The 24006-nt window shown below is 39.7% G+C and overlaps 1 protein-coding gene across 1 annotated transcript; it reads left to right on the top strand.

Moving 5' to 3' along the window:
- Positions 1-3488: 3488 nt before the first annotated feature.
- LOC116326278 (mucin-2-like) lies at positions 3489-23366 on the top strand (the record flags this gene model as incomplete). The annotated part of the gene is made up of 22 exons (XM_039614161.1): positions 3489-4506; positions 4666-4746; positions 4789-6164; positions 6458-6741; positions 6824-7127; positions 7243-7417; positions 7534-7781; positions 7954-8137; positions 8224-8422; positions 8507-8691; positions 8861-8930; positions 20966-21066; positions 21268-21299; positions 21418-21595; positions 21699-21803; positions 21904-21944; positions 22032-22142; positions 22243-22341; positions 22431-22559; positions 22684-22723; positions 22803-22926; positions 23024-23366. Coding segments are annotated over 22 exons (5295 nt in total), but the record flags the coding sequence as incomplete, so codon positions are not given.
- Positions 23367-24006: the final 640 nt, after the last annotated feature.

The following is a 24006-nucleotide window of genomic DNA, read 5'->3' as shown; positions in this document are numbered from 1 at the left end:
TTGAAGGTAAGCATATATGTTTAAATTCCAATGTGTTAAAGGTGAGAACTGAAGTCATGAAAGGTAGCAAATCCCCACTTCACTCATTTATTTAAGAAACTGTAAGACTAATTGGACCACTGTCCTACATTTCAAGAACTTTTTAATTAAAACAAGAAAACTAAATCAGTATATTAAATTGCTGTAACTTCACAATGTTTTTCTTTTTCATTAATGCAGGTTGTTACCCTGAGTGTGGGAAAGACAAGCCGTATTTTAATGAGGAAATACAAAGATGTGTAACTCATTGTGGAACAACCACAACAACTACAACTGGAACACCAACAACAAGAACTCACTCTACAATAACAACTGGAACACAGACTACAACACCAACTCGTTCTACAACTACAAGTGGAACACCGACTACAACACCAACTCACTCTACAACTACAACCTGGACTACAACAACAGGTTTTACTACAACAACACCAACTCATTCTACAACCACAACTGGAACACCGACTAGTACACCAACTCATTCTACAACTACAAGTGGAACACCGACTACAACACCAACTCATTCTACAACTACAAGTGGAACACCGACTACAACACCAACTCATTCTACAACTACAAGTGGAACACCAACTACAACACCAACTCATTCTACGACTACAACCCTGACTACAACAACACCAACTCATTCTACAATAACAACTGGAACACCGTCTACAACACCAACTCATTCTACAACTACAACCTGGACTACAACAACAGGTTTTACTACAACAACACCAACTCATTCTACAACTACAACCTGGACTACAACAACAGGTTTTACTACAACAACACCAACTCATTCTACAACAACAAGTGGAACACCGACTACAACACCAACTCATTCTACAACTACAAGTGGAACACCGACTACAACACCAACTCATACTACAACTACAACCCTGACTACAACAACACCAACTCATTCTACAACTACAACCCTGACTACAACAACACCAACTCATTCTACAACTACAAGTGGAACACTGACTACAACAACAGGTTTTACAAAAACAACAACTCATTCTACAACTACAACCCCGACTACAACAACATCAACTCATTCTACAACAACTGAAACACTGACTACAACACCAACTCATTCTACAACTACAAGTGGAACACCGTCTACAACGCCAACTCATTCGACAACTACAAGTGGAACACCGACTACAACACCAACTCATACTACAACTACAACCCTGACTACAACAACACCAACTCATTCTACAACCACAAGTGGAACACCGACTACAACACCAACTCATTCTACAACTGCAACCCTGACTACAACAACACCAACTCATTCTACAATAACAACTGGAACACCGTCTACAACACCAACTCATTCTACAACTACAACCTGGACTACAACAACAGGTTATACTACAACAACACTAACTCATTCTACAACTACAAGTGGAACACCGACTACAACACCAACTCATTCTACAACTACAACCCTGACTACAACAACACCAACTCATTCTACAACTACAAGTGGAACACCGTCTACAACGCCAACTCATTCGACAACTACAAGTGGAACACCGACTACAACACCAACTCATACTACAACTACAACCCTGACTACAACAACACCAACTCATTCTACAACCACAAGTGGAACACCGACTACAACACCAACTCATTCTACAACTGCAACCCTGACTACAACAACACCAACTCATTCTACAATAACAACTGGAACACCGTCTACAACACCAACTCATTCTACAACTACAACCTGGACTAAAACAACAGGTTATACTACAACAACACTAACTCATTCTACAACTACAAGTGGAACACCGACTACAACACCAACTCATTCTACAACTACAACCCTGACTACAACAACACCAACTCATTCTACAACCACAAGTGGAACACCGACTACAACACCAACTCATTCTACAACTGCAACCCTGACTACAACAACACCAACTCGTTCTACAATAACAACTGGAACACCGTCTACAACACCAACTCATTCTACAACTACAACCTGGACTAAAACAACAGGTTATACTACAACAACACTAACTCATTCTACAACTACAAGTGAAACACCGACTACAACACCAACTCATTCTACAACTACAACCCTGACTACAACAACACCAACTCATTCTACAACTACAAGTGGAACACTGACTACAACAACAGGTTTTACGAAAACAACAACTCATTCTACAACTACAACACCGACTACAACAACATCAACTCATTCTACAACAACTAAAACACTGACTACAACACCAACTCATTCTACAACAACTGAAACACTGACTACAACACCAACTCATTCTACAACTACAAGTGGAACACCAACTACAACACCAACTCATTCTACAACTACAACCCTGACTACAACAACACCAAATCATTCTACAACAACTGAAACACTGACTACAACACCAACTCATTCTACACCTACAAGTGGAACACCGACTACAACACCAACTCATTCTACAACTACAACCCTGACTACAACAACACCAACTCATTCTACAACTACAAGTGGAACACCATCTACAACACCAACTCATTCTACAACTACAACCTGGACTACAACAACAGGTTTTACTACAACAACACCAACTCATTCTACAACTACAAGTGGAACACCGACTACAACACCAACTCATTCTACAACTACAAGTGGAACACCGACTACAACACCAACTCATTCTACGACTACAACCCTGACTACAACAACACCAACTCATTCTACAATAACAACTGGAACACCGTCTACAACACCAACTCATTCTACAACTACAACCTGGACTACAACAACAGGTTTTACTACAACAACACCAACTCATTCTACAACTACAAGTGGAACACCGACTACAACACCAACTCATTCTACAACTACAAGTGGAACACCGACTACAACACCAACTCATTCTACAACTACAACCCTGACTACAACAACACCAACTCATTCTACAATAACAACTGGAACACCGTCTACAACACCAACTCATTCTACAACTACAACCAGGACTACAACAACAGGTTTTACTACAACAACACTAACTCATTCTACAACTACAAGTGGAACACCGACTACAACATCAACTCATTCTACAACTACAAGTGGAACACCGACTACAACACCAACTCATTCTACAACTACAATCCTGACTACAACAACACCAACTCATTCTACAACTACAAGTGGAACACTGACTACAACAACAGGTTTTACGAAAACAACAACTCATTCTACAACTACAACCCCGACTACAACAACATCAACTCATTCTACAACAACTGAAACACTGACTACAACACCAACTCATTCTACAACAACTGAAACACTGACGACAACACCAACTCATTCTACAACTACAAGTCGAACACCGACTACAACACCAACTCATTCTACAACTACAACCCCGACTACAACAACACCAACTCATTCTACATCAACTGAAACACTGACTACAACACCAACTCATTCTACAACTGCAACCCTGACTACAACAACACCAACTCCTTCTACAATAACAACTGGAACACCGTCTACAACACCAACTCATTCTACAACTACAACCTGGACTACAACAACAGGTTTTACTACAACAACACCAACTCATTCTACAACTACAAGTGGAACACCGACTACAACACCAACTCATTCTACCACTACAAGTGGAACACCAACTACAACACCAACTCATTCTACAACTACAACCCTGACTACAACAGCACCAACTCATTCTACAATAACAACTGGAACACCGTCTACAACACCAACTCATTCTACAACTACAACCTGGACTACAACAACAGGTTTTACTACAACAACACCAACTCATTCTACAACTACAAGTGGAACACCGACTACAACACCAACTCATTCTACAACTACAACCCTGACTACAACAACACCAACTCATTCTACAACTACAAGTGGAACACTGACTACAACAACAGGTTTTACGAAAACAACAACTCATTCTACAACTTCAACCCCGACTACAACAACATCAACTCATTCTACAACAACTGAAACACTGACTACAACACCAACTCATTCTACAACAACTGAAACACTGACTACAACACCAACTCATTCTACAACTACAAGTGGAACACCGACTACAACACCAACTCATTCTACAACTACAACCCTGACTACAACAACACCAACTCATTCTACAATAACAACTGGAACACCGTCTACAACACCAACTCATTCTAGAACTACAACCTGGACTACAACAACAGGTTTTACTACAACAACACCAACTCATTCTACTACTACAAGTGGAACACCGACTACAACACCAACTCATTCTACAACTACAAGTGGAACACCAACTACAACACCAACTCATTCTACAACTACAACCCTGACTACAACAACACCAACTCATTCTACAATAACAACTGGAACACCATCTACAACACCAACTCATTCTACAACTACAACCTGGACTACAACAACAGGTTTTACTACAACAACACCAACTCATTCTACAACTACAAGTGGAACACCGACTACAACACCAACTCATTCTACAACTACAAGTGGAACACCGACTACAACACCAACTCATTCTACAACTACAACCCTGACTACAACAACACCAACTCATTCTACACTAACAACTGGAACACCGTCTACAACACCAACTCATTCTACAACTACAACCTGGACTACAACAACAGGTTTTACTACAACAACACCAACTCATTCTACAACTACAAGTGGAACACCGACTACAACACCAACTCATTCTACAACTACAAGTGGAACACCGACTACAACACCAACTCATTCTACAACTACAACCCTGACTACAACAACACCAACTCATTCTACAATAACAACTGGAACACCATCTACAACACCAACTCATTCTACAACTACAACCTGGACTACAACAACAGGTTTTACTACAACAACACCAACTCATTCTACAACTACAAGTGGAACACCGACTACAACACCAACTCATTCTACAACTACAAGTGGAACACCAACTACAACACCAACTCATTCTACAACTACAACCCTGACTACAACAACACCAACTCATTCTACAATAACAACTGGAACACCGTCTACAACACCAACTCATTCTAGAACTACAACCTGGACTACAACAACAGGTTTTACTACAACAACACCAACTCATTCTACAACTACAAGTGGAACACCGACTACAACACCAACTCATTCTACAACTACAAGTGGAACACCAACTACAACACCAACTCATTCTACAACTACAACCCTGACTACAACAACACCAACTCATTCTACAATAACAACTGGAACACCATCTACAACACCAACTCATTCTACAACTACAACCTGGACTACAACAACAGGTTTTACTACAACAACACCAACTCATTCTACAACTACAAGTGGAACACCGACTACAACACCAACTCATTCTACAACTACAAGTGGAACACCAACTACAACACCAACTCATTCTACAACTACAACCCTGACTACAACAACACCAACTCATTCTACACTAACAACTGGAACACCGACTACAACACCAACTCATTCTACAACTACAACCCTGACTACAACAACACCAACTCATTCTACAACAACTGAAACACTGACTACAACACCACCTCATTCTACAACTACAAGTGGAACACCGACTACAACACCAACTCATTCTACAACTACAACCCCGACTACAACAACATCAACTCATTCTACAACAACTGAAACACTGACTACAACACCAACTCATTCTACAACAACTGAAACACTGACTACAACACCAACTCATTCTACAACTACAAGTGGAACACCGACTACAACACCAACTCATTCTACAACTACAACCCTGACTACAACAACACCAACTCATTCTACAATAACAACTGGAACACCGTCTACAACACCAACTCATTCTACAACTACAACCAGGACTACAACAACAGGTTTTACTACAACAACACCAACTCATTCTACAACTACAAGTGGAACACCGACTACAACACCAACTCATTCTACAACTACAAGTGGAACACCGACTACAACACCAACTCTTTCTACAACTACAACCCTGACTACAACAACACCAACTCATTCTACAACAACTGAAACACTGACTACAACACCACCTCATTCTACAACTACAAGTGGAACACCGACTACAACACCAACTCATTCTACAACTACAACCCCGACTACAACAACATCAACTCATTCTACAACAACTGAAACACTGACTACAACACCAACTCATTCTACAACAACTGAAACACTGACTACAACACCAACTCATTCTACAACTACAAGTGGAACACCAACTACAACACCAACTCATTCTACAACTACAACCCCGACTACAACAACACCAACTCATTCTACAACAACTGAAACACTGACTACAACACCACCTCATTCTACAACCACAAGTGGAACACCGACTACAACACCAACTCATTCTACAACTACAACCCTGACTACAACAACACCAACTCCTTCTACAATAACAACTGGAACACCGTCTACAACACCAACTCATTCTACAACTACAACCTGGACTACAACAGGTTTTACTACAACAACACCAACTCATTCTACAACTACAAATGGAACACCGACTACAACACCAACTCATTCTACAACTACAAGTGGAACACCAACTATAACACCAACTCATTCTACAACTACACCTGGAACACCTATTACAACAACAGGTTTTACTACAACAACACCAACTCATTCTACAACCACAACTGGAACACTGACTACAACACCAACTCATTCTACAACTACAAGTGTTACACCGACTACAACACCAACTCATTCTACAACTACAAGTGGAACACCGACTACAACACCGACTCATTCTACAACTACACCTGGAACACCTATTACAACAACAGGTTTTACTACAACAACACCAACCCATCCTACAACTACAACTGAAACACCAACTACTACTCCTATATCAACAACACCAATCCATTCTACAAGTACAGCTGAAACACCAACTACAATTTCAGCTTTTACCACATCTCATACTGGGATTGTAACTGGAACACCAAAACCCACCATATCTACAGCCACTCCTGTTACAAAGGTATGATTGAACTTCTTTTTATAATCTTATAGCCATATACTTTTTGTAGTTTTGCAATAATGTTTTTTCAACCTCTCCCCCCCCTCCACACACACACACACACAATTTGTACCAGCCACAAGTTGTTCTTCCTGATTGCACGTGTTCTAAGGCCACACACCTTGGCAACAACACATTTGAAATAGTTCCTCATCACTGTTCAACCACTGAAAACATAACTTGCAGCAATGGAAAGACACCAGTTCTTCTATATGACAAGTCCCAGTGCTGTCCACATTATGCTTGTGATTGTGAGTATTTTTTTGTATATTTTGTTAGTGTTTTTATTTTTTTTGTTTTTTTTAATGACTTGACTCTAATGACTTTAATGAATTTCAGATTTTAATTTTTTGCCCTCTTTTTCCAGGTGAATGCAAAGGATGGGGCAATCATCATTACATTACATTTGATGGCTTCTATTACAATTATCAAGGGAACTGCACTTATGTTTTAATGCAAGAAATTAATCGAAACCATAACTTAAGCATTTACATTGATAATGTGTTTTTTGATTCCACTGAAGATGTTTCCCGTCTTCGATCTATAATTATTTTAAATGGATCGCAAATTTTCAATTTGACAAATCATAACTTCACTGGAAGATCAGATTTGGAGGTAAAGCAAGGACCAGTGATTCTTTATTGTTGCTTTGCTCTTTCTTGCACCTGCAGTTATACAGTATTTGTATACAGTATTTTTATTTGCCTAAAGTCATTCAAAGATAAGAGAACAACAAATAGAAACACTCATTGTTAATTTTTTTTCATGGCACTGTTTTCTGATATAGGCACTGAAAAATGGAGTACGTCTGAAACTGCCCTATTCACAAAATGGTGTTACAATCATGAATTCAGGATTTGACTTGGTTTTGGAGATCCCTTCACTAGAAGTGGTCATTACATTTGGAGGAACTGGCTTCAGTGTTAATCTTCCATATAAAAACTTCGGCAATAATACCCAGGGTCATTGTGGTAAGAACTCTCTCTCGTGTAGCCACATTGCTTAACCCTTGGTTTGAGGTAAACCTCTTTATTAATTGTATTATAATTACTGTCAGGAACATGTAACAATAACCCGAGTGATGACTGCATATTGTCTGGAGGTCAGCTTGCTGAAAGTTTTGCAGCGATGGCTGACAACTGGACTGCAAAAGATATTGGCCAAGGCAATTGCACTGTACCGCCTACGAAACCTACAAGTGCACCAGAACCACCACCTCTATACAAAACAGGCATTTGTGAGCTGCTTAATAGCAGGTAGACATTATCCAATCTATTCTGCTAGATTATCTCCATTCTGTTTGCATTTAAAACACAATATTTTTCTTTTCTTTTTTACAGTCTCTTTGCAAAGTGCCATCCTATTATCTCGCCAAAGAATTTCTACAAGGGTTGCATTTTTGATAGCAGCAATGTTAACAAAACAGAAGTGCTGTGCACAACTTTGCAAACTTATGCAGCAGCCTGTGCTCGTGCTGGAGTTTGCGTTTACTGGAGGAACCACACTAAAACAGAAAAGTGGTGTGGTAAGAAAGCTTGCAATATTTAATTGTAATTTCATTGGCTTGTTTGAGGAATTTTTTTGTTATCCTATAGTATTTAGGAGATAAAACAGGCTACGGTACATGTTATTTAACAAAATGGTTTAACAGGATGTATATTAAAAAAAAAATTGTTTTTATATTTCACAAACAGCCAGTCACTGCCCATCACACCAGGTTTATCAGGCTTGTGGTCCTGCAGATCAGCCAACCTGTGAAGACAAGTAAGTTGTAATGGAAATGACATGTGTGTAAAGTGTCAAGCAACAAATTAGAAAAATATCCTTAATCTTAAAAACTGAAACAAATTTCAGAGTGACTCCTGAATGTGTTTATTAGAGGAAATGCTTTAAAAAAATAAAACATCTAAGACTTTGGAAACTACACAGCTCTAAATTAATTCTTATGAAGGTTATGTAAGCATTTGTATTAGTTTCCAATGGGTCGTAGGGTCATAGTCAATTCAATTTACATAGCACCAAATCTAAAAAAATATTTGCCTCACTTTGAATTTTAAGGTAACAACCGTAAAATTATACAGAGAAGACCCTCTGTAGTTGTGCTGGATTATGGCAAAACAACATTTGCCTCATTCAGCTAGGGGGTGAAGAGAGGGAGACAGGACAAAAGACGTGCTGTGGACGAGAGTCAGAGATTAATAAAAACTATGATTATGAAATGCAGAGTGGTATATAAACACAGAGAGAGTGAAAAGAGTTCAGTGAGCAAGAGATACTCGTGGTATAAGGCAAAGCCAACAAGCAGACTATTCCTACTGCAGCAAATCTAAAGAAGGGTTCGAGGACAATAAAGTAGTTCTACACATTTTCTGGTCAAAGTGACTCCAAGTTTCCTTACAGTGTTACTGATTCAAACCATCATCAACCTGGGCCTTACTCAGAGTTCCTGTCAGAATTCTGACTTTTTAAACAGATTTAGTCCTCAGCTCAGATACAATAATCAGTAACACAGTAAGGAAACTTGGAGTCACTTTGACCAGGACTTATCTGTGAGTGAGCTTTATTTACACTGGGGACAAAAAACAAACAAAAGCAGAAAATGTCAGCGACACAACTAAGCCAAACCTAAACTGGGGACAACTACAAAATAATACAAAGGAAGAAAAAGCCTGGGCTTGAAATATAGAACAAAAAAACAGCAACAAGAAACACAGAACCTGCAGAAAGGTACACAGGAGGAATGCAGATGAACCAGCAACAAACAGAGGAAAACATAGGGGTTAGATACGGAGAACAAGGGAGATAGAAAACAGGAGGGAAACACAGCTGGGAGTAATGAAACATGACGAGACCAAGGGGAAGCAAAACTGAAAACATTAACAAAGGACGCAAGACTATCAAAGTAAAACAACAAAACATAACACAGTCACAGAGACACGGACGCACTGAAACAAGGAGACATCACTGACAGGGGAGACGTACATTGACTGCTTTTCATAAAGCGCTTTTGCACTCAGTACTCAAATACTCAAGTAAATATGACTCATTCAAACACACATTCCTTTTCTGCATCTAAGTGTTTTCTTTTCTAACATTCACACACACTCTGATAAACACACCATAGGTAACTTCAGTTAAGTATTTTGATTGAGGATAATTTGGCATAGAGATTGGAGCAACCAGGGATTACATCAAGTACTTGAGGGTGGTTGTGGCTCGAGAGGTAAGCCGCAACAGAGGGTTATGTGCAATACCATAGATGATGCAGAGATGGATGTATGTGCTATTGTATGTTTCTCTGTATGTCTGAATTTGTCAAAGTGAATGCTGTAGCAGGCAGGATGAGGACCCAATTGCAGAATTCAAACACAGATAACGAAAAGAGGCAGCTTTTTTTTACTGTAAAAAATTTGTACACTAAAACCAAGAAAAAAAAAACAGACTGGGACACTTCAAACTAGGAACTAAGAAACTGGAACTGGAAACAACAAGTTAGAAACTAAAAGTAGGAACAGTGAGTGACGAGGGAAATGAGGAGCATGGTGGAAATATGCACAGCAAGATGAGGGAAGACATGACAATGGACAGAGGGAAACAGAGGACCTAAATATGCAAAGGATAACAAGGGAATGAGACAGAGGAGGGAAATACAGCTGTGACTAATCAGACACAACAAGGCAGGGAAGAAGGAAACTAAATTATTAAACAAGGTCTAGGAACTAGAACTTAAAAAAAAAACCTCAGAAGGCACTCTAAACGTAACATCAGAACTTCAATATTCATTATTCAATATTCTGGGACTTTATGATTCAAAGGTCGATATCAAATTTCTGTCATTTGATGTTTGGAGTACCATTACATCCTTATACCTTTTCACATTTCCTGTCTTATTATGAAGGATTGTAAATAAAATGAGGGCTAAATTAAATGCAACATCTGGTACACTGGCCACCCGACACTAGTAAACAGAACCAGCAAAATAACCGAGCTAACATTAAGATTAGTGCAATCAATCCTTTTTTTTTTGTTACCAGTTTTCACTTAGCAGTATTCAGCTAAGTGAAAACTAGGAAGCATTCATAACCAAGCTACATTTTTCCGCTCATTCAGTTTGTATTACTCTACAAATTATACAACAAAGAGCAGCCAGACTAGAGATTCTGATGAATGCACTGAAAAACTGAGCTTTTTCTCCCAAAGCTATCATATACAGTGAAGACATAACATCACTAACAAGATAATGGGCCTCTGTGAGAGGAATTTAGGTAGCTGCTTTGCACTGGGTTGGCACATGGCACTGAAGAAGTGGAGGAATTATATGCTATATGCTTTACAACTCCTTCAGAAATATATCTGCAATAATGAAATATATTCCCAATAATGCAATAATGAAATATATTCCCACTGCTATATGATCCATAATTGTAAATGTAAACAAGAATGTTGCCATGAATTATCATTTTATAAAATCAGTGTTTATCCTTAGTCACCTGTTTCAGTGTTTCTTCAGTTTGGCCCCTGGAAGACAATAGACTATGGTTTCAAGGTATCTCTGTCTTCTGTTTGCCTATTTCCAAGTGAGGTAAAATGATTTGAAACGTAAATGGGTTGCCCTGTTTTCTCGGCTGCTCTGGACAATCTGTTGGAGGAGAGCTAATAGTGGTTAAACTACTTTCAGGGGCCTGTCTAGTTACACTTATTACAAGTATTGTCATTATTAAAGGAGGTTGAGGAGCAGTTAAAACATTTGACTCAGTAAGCAGGAAACTGTGGAAGGGACAAAAAGTAAAGTTTCATTTATAGATATTAAATTAAGACATTAATTATGCATGATATGTCATCATCGTTTATCATCGTGCTTCCTAGCAGCCACCTAACAAGTTATTTCCTCAACTACAAAGACAGAGTGTGACCCCATAAATGATGCCAATCACCCTAAATTACTGTAAACGTACACAGTTTGACAAATGTATTAGCAGTTATTCTATTCCTCATTGATCTCATTCAATGGTAAACTGCGTCCTACGAGCAAACAAATGAATTGTTAATAGTCAAAAGAGAAATTAACATTTTCAAAAACACTCCAGCTTGGTGGTGCTCCTCCTCTAGGCATGTAAATCACATGAATGCCAGAACACTCTGGAATGCACACAAAGTCTTTGCAGACTCCTAAGGATCAACCCTCTACCAACATGACATTGATTATACAACTCTAAGCAACACTCTGCCACTAAATATATGTATTTATTTATGCATTGTATACATTTGTTAAAGACCCCTTAGTTTAAATATATAGGGTCCCTTAGATTGGGAACAGCATTCCAGGTTGAATTTAGTCTTCTCATAGTGTGACTGACACACTTATGTGTTTGAATGATGCAGCGCTTTTAGGTTACTGCTGTCACTGATTGGTTTTTGCTTGTGGCATGGTCTTCAGCATGATATTTTTTTATTCACTGAGTCACCAGACCTTTTTTTTTGCCTAATTATATTACCTAAACTAACTAAGAAACTACAGGCAGATCCACACAAAGATGGGCAGAAGCTAGCAAACAGAAGCAAAAAGGTATGTCACATTTTGAGCAATGCTGCTCTTAATCAGAGGATAATAAACACTGTGATGCCATTTTTATGCTACACACAGTGAGGTTACATGAATGTAAGATGCAGATGTAAACATATTTGTATTATAACATTCAATTCAATTCAATTTTATTTATATAGCGCCAAATCACAACAAAAGTCGCCTCAAGGCGCTTCATAGGTACAGAGAAAAACCCAACAAACATTTGACCCCCTATGAGTAAGCACTTTGGCGACAGTGGGAAGGAAAAACTCCCTTTTAACAGGAAGAAACCTCTGGCAGAAACAGGCTCAGGGAAGGGCGGCCATCTGCTGCGACCGGTTGGTGTGAGAGAAGAAAAACAGGATAAAGACATGCTGTGGAAGAGAAACAGATGTTAATAACAGATATGATTCAATGCAGAGAGGTCTATTAACACATACTGACTGAGAAAGGTGACTGGAAAGGAAAAACTCAATGCATCATGGGAATCCCCGGCAGCCGACGTCTATTGGAGCACAACTAAGGGAGGATTCAGGGTCACCTGGTCCAGCCCTAACTATATGCTTCAGCAAAAAGGAAAGTTTGAAGCCTAATCTTGAAAGTAGAGATAGTGTCAAGACTAAGGAGCTTGGAAAGAAAAAGCGTTTGGACTTCTTTGAGTTGCTTGAAGACGTTTCACCTCTCATCCGAGAAGCTTCTTCAGTTCTAAGGCTCAGTGGTGGAGAGTCCCAGATTTAAACCTAGTGGGAGTTTCCCCCCAAAGGGGGACAAAGGACTCCCTGATGATCCTCTACCTAATCACATGAGCCAAGGTGTGAAAGCAGGTGTGGGTCCTAATCAGCCAGAGTTTCGGGTGAGCTCATTGTGAAACCTGGCCCCACCCTATCATGTGATTTCCTGAGGTCAGATGGCCCAGGATGTGAGTGGGCGTTAAGGTGTCTGAGAAGGGATCTCAGAACTGGATTATAGATGGCAGACAGTTGGTGTCGTAAACCACCGCCTCTGTTCAAAGATGGTCGCTCACAGTGGACGTAAATGGCTTCTTTCACTCCTCTTTCAAACCATCTGTCCTCTCTGTCCAAAATGTGAACGTTGGCATCCTCGAAAGAGTGACCTTTGTCCTTTAGATGCAGATGAACTGCTGAGTCTTGTCCCGTGGAGGTGGCTCTTCTATGTTGTGCCATGCGCTTGTGAAGTGGCTGTTTGGTCTCTCCGATGTAGAGGTCTGGGCATTCCTCGCTGCACTGTACAGCATACACCACATTGTTAAGTTTGTGTTTAGGAGTTTTGTCTTTCGGGTGAACCAGTTTGTGTCTGAGTGTGTTGCTGGGTCTGAAGTACACTGGGATGTCGTGCTTGGAGAAAACTCTCCTGAGTTTCTCTAATACACCGGCTACATAGGGGATGACAACGTTGTTGCGTCTGTCTTTCTTATCCTCCCTCGCTGGTGTCTGATCTTTTTTTCTGTGCATCTTTGCTGACTTTATAAACGCCCAATTAGGATAACCACATGTTTTAAGTGCTTCCTTTACATGTGTGTGTTTCTTCTTTTTCCCTTCAGGCTTAGAGAGAACATGTTCTGCCCGGTGGTGTAGGGTCCTGATTACCCCAAGTTTGTGTTCCAGAGAGTGATGGGAGTCAAAGAGGAGGTACTGGTCCGTGTGTGTGGGCTTCCGGTAAACTTCAATGTTGAGGTTGCCATTCTCTTCAATGTGCACGGCGCAGTCCAGGAAAGGCAAACAGTTGTCCTTTGTGTCTTCCGTGGTGAACTTGATGTTTTTATCCACGGCGTTAATGTGAGCAGTGAAGGATTCCACTTCTTGTGTCTTGATTTTGACTAGAGATGGCACGATACCACTTTTTTATGTCCGATACCGATATCATAAATTTGAATATCTGCCGATACCAATATGAATCCGATAGTGTTTTTTAATCAATAAAACTGTTTTTTTAATATCTTGCTGCATTTTGTATAAGTTCATACTCAAGTTTAAATAAACAACAACACTAAAGCTATTCTGTTATACCTGTATGTAAAAAATACACTGCGCCCAAAATATTTCATAGTTCAGCAACACTGATCAATCTAATAACCTTAAACCTACTCCATCCTCCCTATTCTGGTATTTTAAAGAGTACTTAGCAGAAATATTAAGCAACCTAACTAATAGGGTTGCAAACTCCCAGCAAAAAAAAAATAGGGAACCACCCCCCACCCTCCACCTCATGATGCTTGATCGACGTAATCAACTTTAATTTGATGCAGTGTGAAAAAAAAATGCACAGAAATAAATTATTTTTCAAGAATAATTAAATAGATTCAACATCTTTCTTCAACAGAATTGCAGACTGCACAGATGGTATCTTCCCAAAGGAAAAAGTACTATAGCTTACTAGGGTATATTAGACTTAACAGTTACTATATACAGTAATGGACTTCTATACATTTTACATCAGATTAAAACTTTGGGTGTAAGATTCAGATAATTATTTATTAAAAGCTAGACATTTTAAATGAGAATAAGAAAGAAAAGTATGTCTTTGTGCCCCCTTTTCCCTGTTAATACCCTACCTGGCCCCCTGGCTAAACTTTGCTAGATCCGCCCCTGCACAGTTACCAGCCGTCAGCTACGTAGAAAAGGATCCTGGTGTAGAAAGTAATATTAAATAAATTCTAACAACAGCTTATCAAGCTTAAACGTGCTGCTGTTGTTCCGCCGCTGGTTTCCTCTTTCTGGTGCAAAGTGGGCCAAAAACAAAGAAGAGAGACGGACTTGCGACAGAAAAGCCGATCAGCTGATCATTAAGCAGTTTCATGAAGTAGCGGCAGGAAGGGGAGGGAGAGAGAGGCAGTCGCTCCATATATCGGTTGTTAAGCTTAACGTGGGAATGCTTTACAAACATTCAGAGATGAACTTACACACTTGCTTTACTTCTCTCTGGGATAACTTCCTCGGAGATGAAATGCTGGTTTGGTAGGAGGCTACAAATACACACAGCCGCTCTATCACGTGATGCACACTGCTCCGACGTGCTACGGTTATGAGCCGAGTTACGCCGTGTTGCAAGTTTTGTGAGCTGCTTTTTTGATATTTAATGGATCGGATTACATTTTTTTATTTCTGGCCGATATCCGATCCAGTAATTTAGGTCAGTATCGGACCGATACGTAATATCGGATCGGTCCATCTCTAATTTTGACCCAGGTGTCATCTATATATCTGTACCAGTGGCTGGGTACTCTCCCTTTAAAAGAGCCAAGAGCCTTTCTTTCCACTTCCTCCATGTAAAGGTTGGCTACAATAGGTGACACGGGGGAGCCCATGGCGCAGCCATGTTTTTGTCTGTAAAAACCCTCGTTGTATTTGAAATATGTAGTGGTGAGGCAGAGGTCTAACAGTGTGCAAATCTGATCGGGTGTGAAGTTGGTCCTGTCTTCCAAGGAGCTGTCTTCTTGTAATCGTTTTCTGACAGTCTCCACTGCCTCCGTGGTGGGTATGCAAGTGAAGAGGGAGACTACATCAAAGGACACCATGGTTTCATCTGGGTCCAGGGTAAGTTTCTGGACCTTGTCGGTGAAGTCGGTAGAGTTCTTGATGTGATGTGGGGTGTTCCCCACAAGAGGTGCTAGGAGATGTTGTAAGTGGCTGAGTTTATGCTACTGACAATGGGTCTGAGTGGGACACCTTCTTTGTGGATCTTAGGAAGTCCGTAAATGCAGGGTATGGCATCCCCTGGGTAAAGGCGGGGATATGTAAGGCGGTCAATGATTTTGTCGTTTTCAAGGTCTTGAAGGTAAGCTATAACTTTCTTTTTTCTGTGGCTATGATGAGGCCCACTATGGGCAACTGTTGCGGAACAATGGCAAAATTGAGTCCTTTGGCTAAAACTTTCTTTTCAGGTTCAGTGAGATTCCGGTCTGAAAAGTTCTTCACCCATTTTTCCTGACTCTCCTCAGGTTTGTGTTCTTTTCTGAGTTGTGTAGATTCAGACTGAGGAGTGAGTGTTTTCGAAAGCAAGGTGTGAAATTTCCTGCGTTGTCTTTCTTTTCCTTTAGAGTGTTGGGCCCACTGAGCCTTGTCCACAAACTTGTAAACCTCTTCTAGAATTGGAGAGGGTAGAAAGGTTTCCAGTTCCTGCAGCGTCTGGCTAATCTTGCTCTCGAGGGCATCTATGGTGAAATGGACCTGTCTTATCCTTTCACTTAGAAGCTGATTTTGTGCTCTCCGTAGAATCAAGTCCGCTCTGTGTCCCCTGACAGTGGATCCAAGGCGCAGGCTCTTGGGAACAACTCTGCTTTGTCTGCATCTCAGGTTGAAACGGAGATGGTTCCTATAATCTGCTAGTTTTCTTGATTCCCTTTCATACTCCTGCACCAGTTGAAGGGTGTTCCTCCCAAAATGTGTCTGTCAAGGTTCTCAGTCATCCAGGTCATCGTACACTAAGGAGCCTTAACGCCCACTCACATCCTAGGCCATCTGATCTCAGGAAATCACATGATAGGGCGGGGCCAGGTTTCACAATGAGCTCACCCGAAACTGGCTGATTAGGACCCACACCCGCTTTCACACCTTGGCTCATGTGATTAGGTAGAGCAGAGGTTCCCAAAGTGTGGGGCCCGCCCCCTGGGGGGGGCGCAGAGCCATTGCAGGAGGGGCGCGGTATGAAAAAAAAAAAAAAAAAAAGCGCTTGGACACTGCTAGCATAATGGACAGGTTTTTGACGGGGCTCCCACACAAACGCAAAGCAGGAGATGAAGCATCGCCAAATATGTTTCCAAACCAACTTCATTCCAAGCCAAAGACTAGAAAATATAGTGAAGCATATCTTCCCTTTGGCTTCACCTGCACAAGTGCCAAGGTAGGTCTCCCCTGCAAAATTAGTTTCCCTGCGTCGGGAGCACGCGCTGGGCTCTCCAAATCACGGACAAACAGTATCCCACATTCTTGATTTTTAGTTCACAAACACTTCTTGTAATAACTAACTACTCCTGACATTTTGGACATGTTAGCTCTTTATGCAAGTTACAGTGGGATACAAATAATATCAGGCTGATCCTGCCGTAATTTGTTCCCCCGGTTCAAATCACGGACAAACAGTATCCCACAGCTGTTTTTGTTTTTGAACCTATTTTGCACAGAGAGGCATTTTTTGAAAAATGTATTGATAGCAATGTTGAATATTATTACACAGGAAAAAAAACAACTACACGTAAAATAATTACACCATGACGCCTCTGCCTTTCTAAATGGAGGGACAGTAACTGCGTGTGTATATGTACGCATATAAAACCTGAAGATAGTCAGATTAACAGTAACAGTATTTTGTCTCTATCTGCCATTCTGCAATCCAGCTCATGTAAACAATAACGTGGCGCACAGCATGACGTGAAAAGAGGCACATACCTTTGACGTTGCGTGACGAACTCTGTATTCCTCGTCCACACGTAAACGCAAAAAAGGAGTTTTAAATAATCTCCGTTTTCGGTGAATCGCAACGCCATTTACGTGTTGACGAAAAGCCCAAACGCATAGAAACAGCTGCGTTTTCAAAAATACCCGTGTAGGTGTGGACGTAGCGTAAAAGAGTTAGTAGTATATTTTATTACAGCCTGTAATTTATTGCCGTTTACTTGTATTTGCTTAATTGTTTACTAAATGTTTGAGGTGTGAAATAAACCGCAATGGAGTTTGTAAACAAAATATGGGTGTGTGTGTTTGGAGGATGTGTTTGTGCGGGGGGGGTTAGGTGGTGGTGGTGGGGGGGGGTGCGAACATTTTTCTTGTAAAAAAGGGGGGCCTGGCAAAAAAAGTTTGGGAACCACTGAGGTAGAGGATCATCAGGGGGTCTTTTGTCCCCCTTTGGGGGGAAACTCCCACTAGGTTTAAATCTGGGACTCTCCACCATTGACCCTTAGAACTGAAGAAGCTTCTCGGATGATAGGTGAAACGTCTTCAAGCAACTCAAAGAAGTCCAGACGCTTTTTCTTTCCAAGCTCCTTAGTCTACGATGACCTGGATGACTGAGAACCTTCACAGACATAGAGATAGTGTCTGTCTCCCGAATCCAAACTGGAAGCTGGTTCCACAGAAGAGGGGCCTGAAAACTGAAGACTCTCCCTCCTATTCTACTTTTAAATACTCTAGGAACAACAAGCAGGCCTGCAGTGCGAGAGCGAAGTGCTCTAATAGGGTGATATGGTGCTACAAGGTCCTAAAGATAAGACCTTGTATGTGAGGAGCAGGATTTTGAATTCAATTCTGGATTTAACAGAAAGCCAACGAAGGGAAGCCAAAACAAGAGAAATATGCTCTTGCTGCAGCAAGAGTACTGACTGCAGTGAGTTTTTAGGACATCCTGATAATAATGAATTACAGTAGCCCAGCCTGGAAGTTATAAATGCATGAACTCGTTTTTCAGCGCCACTCTGAAACAGGATATTTCTAACTTTAGAGATGTTGCGCAAATGGAAGAAAGTAGTCTTACATATTTGTTTAATATGTGCGTTGAAGGACATGTCCTGGTCAAAAATGACTCCAAGGTTCCTCACAGCATTACTGGAAGCCAAGGTAATGCCATCCAGAGTAAGAATCTGCTAAGATACCATATTTCTAAGATTTTCAGGGCCAAGTACAATAACCTCAGTTTATCTGAATTAAGAAGAAAGTTAGTGGCCATCCAGGTCTTTATGTCTTTAAGACATTCCTGCAGTTTAACTAATTGGTGTGTGTTATCTGGCTTCATGGATAGATGAAGCTAGCTGGGTGTCATCTGCATAGCAGTGAAAATTTAAGAATAAGAATAAGAAGAATAAGAACAACTTTATTTATCCCGAGGGAAATTCTTTTGTCATGTACATGCTCAAAGCAGCAGGAGAGACAGAGGAACAGATGAATAAGATATAAGATATACAATATATACAATAAGAATACATTAAGAATCGTAGTGTACAGTATATACAGTAGGATAGTGCAAGATGGGCGATTCTAGAAAGTGACAAAGTATTGTGCAATATGTTATATGCTATGTCTTCTAATGATACTGCCTAGGGGAAGCATGTATAATGTAAACAGAATTGGTCCTAGCACCGAACCCTGTGGAACACCATAGTTGACCTTAGTATGTGAAGAGGACTTTCCATTTACATGTACAAATTGGAGTCTATTAGATAGATATGATACAAACCACTGCAGCGCAATACCTGTAATACCTACAGCATTTTCTAATCGCTCTAATAGGATATTATGGTCAACAGTATCGAACACTGCACTAAGGTCTAGCAGGACAAGCACAGAGATGAGTCCACTGTCAGAGGCCATAAGAAGATCATTTGTAACCTTCACTAAAGCTGTTTCTGTGCTGTGATGAGCTCTGAAACCTGACTGAAGCTCTGAAACCTGACTGAAACTCTTCAAATAAGCCATTCCTCTGCAGATGATCTGTTAGCTGTTTGACAACTACTCTTTCAACGATTTTTGATATGAAAGGAAGGTTGGAGATTGGCCTATAATTAGCTAAGACTGTTGGGTCTAGAGATGGCTAACATGACTGAAGGATAATAAACAAAAAGAAGAATCTTTATTATGTGAGGCTCAAATCAACCAGTAAAACTGCTCATGCCTCTATATTGTATTTATAGATTTTCAAAGGTGTACAAATTCCATAGTTGCTGTGACAGTGAGTTTTCACAAACAATGTTGCAATTTAGTGTATAAATATTTTAGTAAATACTTTACACTTGCAGTGAAAAACAAATGCAGAGAGAAAAACACCCGATAGGCTATCCTAAACTGCTGTCAGACCTGTTAACTATCATGAAGGATCGGACAACTTTAAAGACATTACACAGAAATGTAAAATATCAGCTAATGACCAACAAGAACAAATGTAAGAAATAAACTCAGGATGTTGAAACACAAAAATATTAAACATGCAGATGTCACTTACACATGTTCAGTTCCGGTACAACTGGGAGGGGTCACAGTATGAGTTATTTATTCTATTTTTTTAAGCTGGTGAAATTCTAGTGTTAAGATTTGCCAAATTTAGAATTGCCTGATTGTTGGTCACATTTCTTTCTGGTGCAACTAATAGATCAAACTGGAGCCCTGCCATGTGTTTTTTGTTTTTGTTTTGGTCCTCACAGCAATGGGAAACAGTTTGTGATATTTGCCTTGAAAATCCATTATAGTCAAAAGGGCTAATGCTTTTTCTCACTGTCTGAATATTTTAGTTCTTACGAACCCACCATGAACTTTACTGCTGAGGGCTGTTTTTGTCCTGATGGAATGAAACTTTTCAGCAGACAGTCCAACATATGTGTGAAAACATGTGGTAAGTTTGGTATAATTGCCCAGGTTGTATCATTTCAGTGAATACACATTGTGACGCTTGTGATCTATATGTGTGGATCTATACGTGTGGAGGAAATTCTAAGTGACTTGTAATATAAGAAATCGCTTTACTGCATGCTGTGAATGAATGATTATGTTTGGAATTAATTACAATTAAGATTAAATAATTTTGTTTCAACAGGATGTCTTGATCCTGAGGGTAATTCTCGTGAGGTGAGCAAAGTCTTAATTTCATGTTCAGTTAAAATCCTAACCTTTACTTAGGTGCAAGAGACAAATGTGAAATATTAAATGAAACCACAGTATATATTACTTTCTATATGACTTTCAGTTCAATGAAAGATTTGAGCTCAAATGCCAGAAGTGCACCTGTGAAGAATCCACAAAGACTGTGACTTGCAAGCCTAAGGAGTGCCCCAAACCAAACATAACAGAATGCTCTGATGATGGATTTGTCCTTATCAACCAAACTGATCCATCAGATCCCTGCTGTTCTACCCCTGTTTGCCGTAAGACTTGTAGCATCAAGGCAATCATGTGTTTAATGTGTTTAGATTACTGTTGGCTGATGTTAATTCTTGACTCTCAATAAATGTTTTATCATCTCCACAGAGTGTAAACCTGGCGGTTGCCCAGACATGGATGTGACCTGTTCAATTGGAAAAAAGCCAGTTGTCAGTATTCCTAAGGGAAAATGCTGTCCAGAACTTAGATGTGGTAAACTAAAGACTGCAGTTTAAATTGATGCATAACCTAATGACCTAATGACAACATTAGCACTTTCACTTATCTTTGGTCATTTTTTACTTTTTCCTAGAACCTAAAAAGGTTTGTGTTCGCAATGAGACTGAATACCAGGTAAATAAGATGTTTGGTCACCTTTTTTACCTTTAAGGATTTCTACTGCACATAAGTCTGTACGGCTATTTTCTGTTTATCTGCTAGCCTGGTTCTTCAGTTCCTGGGTCTGTATGTCAGGAGTGTACCTGTGAGGCTGAACAAAATTCTACTGTAATAAGCTGTAAGGATCAGGAGTGTAACGAAACTTGTGACATGGTAAGAAAAACCCAGTTTAAACAATATCAGTGTAGTGTAGATGTAGCTTTGTTATATTGCACTTGGCAACCAAAATGTGCCCCCTCTCTTTGTCTTTCAGGGATATGAATATGTGAAAACTGGTTCAGATGAATGCTGCGGGAAGTGTGTGCAGACACACTGTGTTGTCAATATTAACGGAGCCAAGCAACTCTTGTCTGTAAGTTGGCTGCAAGGCCACATGATTATGTTTATTTATGTTTAAAAAAAATATGTGTGTGTATATATCTCTCTCTCAATTATCTTCAGCAAGGAGAAATCTGGTCACCAACTGAGAATAGGTGTGATGAGTATACCTGTGTTAAGAATGGTGAGATTTTAACAACAAGCACTTCACACACAGTCTGCCCAGTATTCAATAAGAGCAGGTGTGAACCTGTAAGTATCAATTTTCTCATTATTCATCTTGTTTGCATTCATCTGAGTGAACAGAAGTTGAACAACTTTTGTTGCTGTATATTTTCTTGTATATTTAGCCGTTGTTGTATATTTTCCTTCGTAGGGCACAATTCAAACTGCAGCAAACGGCTGTTGTAAAATTTGTGAGTATAACATTTGAGTTTGTTTTGGGTTTAAGATACTTAAATTAAAATAGGCTAACTGTGCATCCTTTTTGAAAAGGTGTGGAGAAGGAGAAGGCGTGCAAGTTCATGTCCATGAAAACCAATATTACACACAACAACTGTACGTCTGCCCAGGAGGTAGATATGCCATATTGTGAAGGATCCTGCAACACTTATACCATGTAAGGATAACCTTAAAATTAATTTCCTCTGAAACGTTTTAAAAAATACTGTTATATAGTTTCAGTATTGATTGAACCCATCCTCTTCTGTATTCAGGTACTCTAAAGAAGCAGCAGCTATGCAGCATTCTTGCTCCTGCTGTAAGGAGACACGCTTCAGCAATCGCACTGTAGACCTGGTCTGCCCAAATGGAAACACGGTCCCCTACACATACATGTATGTGGAGGAGTGTGGTTGTACAAACACAGAGTGCACCGCAGCTGCTGGACAACATATTCGCAGGAAGCGAAGCTTCACACTGCTGTGATAAGCCAGTCTGTGTATGAGGAACACATGTTTCCTCCCATATTATTAAAGCAATCATTACATATCTACAAAATAAATGCCAATATAAGGAGAGCATTTATGAACATTGATTCAATAAAAAGGATGCAACTCAGTTCATGTGTCATTGTTTTCAATGTCTTGTATATGCCACTTAATCATGTATGACAGAAATTGGAATTGTTTTTTGCTAAGTTTAATGATAAAACAGTCCTTTATTTATCTATCTCCCAGTTTTGCATGGTTTCCTTTAAATATGCTACTGCAAAGAGAACAAATTACTCTGTAATTTTTTCAACATGGAGAAGTATATTGCTTTGTATTACAAAAGAAAAAAAAATCGTAAATTCGGTAGAGAAAAATGATACATTTTTGAAAGGCTCCATGTGTATTGTAAAATTTGGTAATTTTATATATATGTATACATATATATATATATATATATATATGTATATATATGTGTATATATACATATATACACACACACACACACACAATACACATGCAAACGACTGTGTAACAAAATTAAGAGAATACTTGAATAACCTTAATTTTTTGATGTGATGGTAATCCAGCCACCGAGGTATCAATGAATTTCATTTACCATTGTTACCATTTTGTCCTGCAAAGATTTTTGTCATGTCTCCACTTATGATACTTTTTGATACCTTAATATGACCCAAAATACATGACCAAACCAATAAACACATTAAGAATGTTTTTATAGGAGTCAGGGCTGAGAGCCATTTTCCAAC

The sequence above is a fragment of the Oreochromis aureus genome, linkage group 7 (assembly GCF_013358895.1).
Source record: "Oreochromis aureus strain Israel breed Guangdong linkage group 7, ZZ_aureus, whole genome shotgun sequence".
Lineage (NCBI taxonomy): Eukaryota > Metazoa > Chordata > Actinopteri > Cichliformes > Cichlidae > Oreochromis > Oreochromis aureus.
This window is presented reverse-complemented; position numbering and strand designations above follow the sequence as displayed.